The sequence below is a fragment of the Haplochromis burtoni genome, unplaced genomic scaffold (genome assembly GCF_018398535.1).
Source record: "Haplochromis burtoni strain Fernald_Lab_line unplaced genomic scaffold, NCSU_Asbu1 Contig_422, whole genome shotgun sequence".
In the NCBI taxonomy this organism is placed as follows: Eukaryota; Metazoa; Chordata; class Actinopteri; order Cichliformes; family Cichlidae; genus Haplochromis; species Haplochromis burtoni.
The window spans coordinates 315,132-320,008 of NW_024582783.1; the positions used below are offsets into that span (position 1 = coordinate 315,132).

Here is a 4,877-nt window from a genome sequence, read left to right on the forward strand (position 1 = left end):
CGAGTGTGTGTGTGTGTGGTGGACATGAAATGAGATCACTGGTTCAAGTACATACTGTTCCCAGCAGCAGAAGCAGGCTGGGCGACTCCCACTTCCAAACATGTGTTTACATTCACATCCACTAATAATCCTCACACACACACACACACGCACGCACACGCGCACACACATGCACACACACACATGCACACACACACGCACACATGCACACACACACAGGTTTGTTTTCATTGAGCTGCAGTTTTAATCAAACTCAGTAATGTTGATGCTGCTGGGAGAGTTTTTGTGCTTTCAAAGCATCCAACGCTCGACGCTGATGGGTTCTTTGGTTAAAACCTCAAACAAACAACATTTATGTTTTGAATCTGGGAACTTTATTCTTACAAAGTTTTTTTCATGCAAATCTCAGCGCGGCCTAAATGTCAGCGATGTTTCTCCTCCACAAGCTTCAGATTGTAATCCAACCTTTACGCTCAGCGTCACGTGACGTCCTCTGGCCCGAGCGGAGCACACAAAACATCCACTGGAGGATTTTCAATCATTTTAAATGACTTTAAAGACAAAGGGTTGTAAGATGTTTTAGTTCCAAAATCAAAGAAGAAGAAGAAGAGAGCATCACTAGCACGAGCTGGTCTACTTTAAGCTCATTCATTTCATTTCCTCAACAAACAGCGACCCCGCCCCACGGTCGAGGACGCCTGCCGTCTCAAAGGGACAAACGCCTCTGATTTGTTTTCAGTGCGAGATGGAGACAGAGCGGCTCAGTGACGGTGGGTCTTTGTTCTGCTGCTGAGGGAGGAAGCACCTCTGAGTTTGACTGTTTTCACCATCTCAGCCTGTTCGGGATCATGTGGTCACTTCTACGTGTTGATGTTCCTCCTCTGCGTGATATTTCTAGTGACCTTCTTCAAAGAGGCGTCACAGGATTGGTAACTATCTCTTATCTCATATCTTGGTCAAACTTCTAAAAAACATCCAGAAACTGCACTTTAATGCTGATGAAACTTTTATATAAGAGGATCATCTGAAGAGTGTAAATGTGCTGCTGTGATTCGTCAGCACTGGCCTGGTTCTTACCTCATGATGGTTCTTCAGTCTTTGTAAACAGTTTATTATCCTCCAGACAGATACTTTATTCATCCCCGGCTGCATATCCACAATATATATATAAATATATCCTTTTTAGAGTGCTTCAAGGATCCATACTGGGCTCTGCATTATTCCTGGTTTAAATTCCCATAATTCACTGCTATGCTGATGACACTGTGCTGTACCTGCACCAGGTAATACTCTGGTAATAACCACAGTGATTCATTTGAACAGCTGCATGTGTTAAAAACAAAGTCATAAAGTTAATGAAGCCAGGTGTGCTGGTGTTACCTGCTGCTGCCGGGCTGCCGTGCAGGCAGTTCGGGGAGACGACAGTCGTGTGCACAGAGGCGGAGGCGTGGTTGCTAAGGTCAATCACTGAGGGTGCTGGCGTGGGAGGGGCTGGTGTCATGATTGGCGGCTGGCGTGGTGGAGCGTGTGGTGGGTGGTGGTCGTGGTGGTGATGGGAGGGGCTGGAGGGGATCCCGTTCTCAGACAGAAACTCCTCCAGGTCCATGTACTCCAGCTGAAAGGTGTCTCCATCGTAGGGGAGGGTTTTGTCCCACAGCGTGGGGCCCAGGAAGGCCGACTGGGGGGTGCTGCGCTCTTCTTCTAGGTTTTTCTCCTTCTCGTGCTCTTTGCTGAAAGCTGCACAAGAACATGGAGAAAGTGAATCAGTGACAGTGACCAACTTTTAGAGGTTTACGGTACAGAGCAAAGGCCTGCACTAAAAAAAGCACCAGGAGAGAACTGTGGGATCATCTCACAGACGACTGCTCAGAAGAAGATCCAAAGGAGAACCTGGAGATCCTCACAGAGATGACAGAGAGCTGCTCAGAGACTGAAGGATAAATGTGCTCAAGCTTTCTAATGTTCAACAAACTGTATTTCAGTAAACCTGCTCCTCATATTCTGTGAAACACAAAGAAACGAGGAGCAGATCGAGACTATAAATACGAAGAGCAACTGCTGCTCTCAGAATTTGTTGCGATCAGCATTAGTCACTCTGTGAAGGTGGTCTCTGGAGCTATAAAAAGATATTTTGGGTTAATCTCTGTGAGCTGGTAGCTGCTGCTTGGTGTTCCACCTTTAAAGCTTTCTGGTATTGATGAAATGACTGAGAACCGTCAAACACATCTGAATTCATTTTAGGATATTTGCTATGACAGGAAGCTGAACTCTGACTCTTCTTTCAGCTCGACCGCAGCAGATTGTACCTGAACGTTTTCTAATCTGGATGTTTTCCTGCTGCTCACATGACTCTCGTCTTATTTACCACAAACAATGGTGAAGGTTTGGTCAGGTTTGAACATAAGAACTGCTTTGTCTGATTACAAAGAAGTCGTTATCAAATATCACAGAGCTTTGTTGACCCGTCCACCACCCTGGCATCAGCACACTGCTCTTCAGAGGCTGGTGTGGAACCAATTTTACTAAAGTTGCACTCACTGAAGTCACAAGTGAGAGTTACCGCTAACTGTGCATCAGGTTAACTCAGCATAACACAACATGGAAAAACGATTACGTGTTTTTAGGCATCTGAACAAAGAAAGTGTTTCGAGGGGATAAACTGAAGTAAAATGACTGCACAGCTCTGGCATGAACACCTGAGATTTACCCAAACATCCCTCAAAGACCTCTGAGAGCTTGAAAAACTAAAGTTAAACTTTTTTTCATGTGAACTTCAACAAAAAGTAGAAATCTGAGTCATCGTTCATGGTGTTTCAGGTCATCATTTAAAAAACCTCCAAACAGGAAAAGGTGATGCAGATATAATGACGGGGAAGCTGTACTTACTTCATCGCCCTCGCAGCCTGACACGTCTCCAGAGCAAAACTTGTTCAGCAGGCTCAGACCGCCAAGGTCAGGATGGTTCAGCGTGACCACAAGAAACCAAACACGGGCGAGACAGCAGCCTCAAACCCCCAAATACTCCGAACTCTGACGGCCTGAACCAGCAGCTGCACGACGCTCTCAATAAAGTCCTTGTTATTAACCGAGAGGGTGGATAAAGTCCAATCACGGACACACACAAAGCCCAACAGAGTCCATCAGGACGAGCACACACAGGTGACTCATTACCTGAGCTTCAGTAATAACTTACTAAAACATCTGAGATGTGAAGAAACAAGAAAACTGAGCTCTGGAATATTTTCTTCTGTGTCTTTATATTAAAGGACGCTTCCAACATGGATTCTAATCGGAATCATAAGTGTCAGGTAAACCTGGAGGTCATGACGTCGATTAAAGGACAATGATCACTGATCGGAGCTCACGTCTACACCTGACGATACAAACTCATAAACATGTTATAAACATCACGTACAGGCCAGAGGAACAGGACCTGTGTGCAGTGACAGGAGACGTGTCTCACGGCGCGTTCACATATTTGACTTTCGGGCAGCTGGCTGCAGAAAAGAAGCATCTGAAGGAGAATATCGATATTTTCCGATCACTCTTTGAATTATGAACGATCAGCCCGAGCCGGGTAACATTCAGACGCTTGTTATGCAACATGAAAAACAGAAGTTCACAGCTGGGCGCAGCACGGGGCCGCTTTCCTAAAATCCTCCAAAAATGACACAGAGTCTGGTTGGCAGAATCGTCCCCGGTTCCTCGCGGGGAATTTGCACTTGTGACCTCCGTGTTTGCGAACTGCTCTGCGTGAGAAGCGAGTCTGACACACACCTCAAATTAAATTATTGCCCCACACACAGGCAGAGGTGTGTTTGCAGGTGCTTGTTTGTCACGGTGCGCGTGTGACCTCGGCAGACACGGACTCTTCTTTCTTCTCCTGCTGTGGAAACTTTGCTGCTGACGCACAGTTTAAATGTGACACACACACACACACACACACACACACACACACACACACACACACACACACACACACTTCACCTTCGTGCTGCAGCGGCAGCTTCACTGGGTTCTCCAGCAGCGACTTGAGCACTCCGTGCGTGGCCATGGGCAGGAAGCCCGGGCTGAGCGGGGTGAGCGGGCCGGGATGTCGGGAAATCTTCTCCATCACGCCTCTTTGCATCGGGACTTCAGTCTGGGGAAACGAGCCGAGCAGAGCCGCAGGTGTGACACGGTAAGGTGAGCGCTGTCCTCGCGTTGTGGCCTCACGTCCACGCGGACAGGAATCCTTTCAGAATAAAAGTTGCTGCTCTCAGCACACACGACCTGCTGCGTGCGCGTGCGGCGGTGCCTGACCGGGCTGCGGACCGAGCACCGAGTCCATGTGTGAGAACGGAGGACTGCTGACGTCAGAGCTGGAGCCATAACCCCGCCCCGCTCTCTCTCTCTCTCACACACACACCTTTGCTGAGCGTACTGCGCATGCTTCCTGCGCACCGACAGCTTCATGGTGAGAGTGTTTTCCCTGTTGGAAGTGAAGTGAAAACTCTCTGTGATTTTCTGAAACCTGTGGAAAGTTTTTGCTCTGAAGGTGAAAAAAGAGGGCGTGGTCGGAGCTGAGGTTCACCTGAGGACTTAGGCTGAAAGCAGCTCACTGTCCTACAGTGAGTTCACCCTCAGTGAACTACAAGGCGCCCTGTAGGTTTAAATGGTAAATGGCCTGCATTTGTATAGCGCTTTTCTAGTCCATAGGACCCCAAAGCGCTTTACATTACATTCAGTCATTCACCCATTCACACACACATTCACACACTGAGAATGAGAGGTGAAACCTGTAGTGCTGCTGATGTAATAGTTTTCCTCGCCGACAGCACGGCGACATCCAGCCGACCGCCTGAGTTATGCCTCAGCGGGAAATCTACGTTTAAACT

The 4,877-nt window shown here is 47.8% G+C and overlaps 1 protein-coding gene across 2 annotated transcripts in view; it reads right to left on the reverse strand.

Moving 5' to 3' along the window:
- LOC102306062 (hepatic leukemia factor) overlaps positions 1-4,652 on the reverse strand; it is a 12,403-nt gene extending 7,751 nt beyond the window's left edge. The window contains exons 1-2 of one of the 2 annotated variants that reach the window (XM_005944776.3): positions 3,988-4,652; positions 1,381-1,737 (exon numbers count right to left, since the gene is read on the reverse strand). In XM_005944776.3, coding sequence (XP_005944838.1) covers positions 1,381-1,737; positions 3,988-4,129 — 499 coding nt within the window. In that variant the 5' untranslated portion in view covers positions 4,130-4,652. The remainder of the gene's footprint in view (positions 1-1,380; positions 1,738-3,987) is intronic. The other variant, XM_005944777.3, reaches the window with a different exon arrangement.
- Between the last annotated feature and the right edge of the window lie 225 nt (positions 4,653-4,877).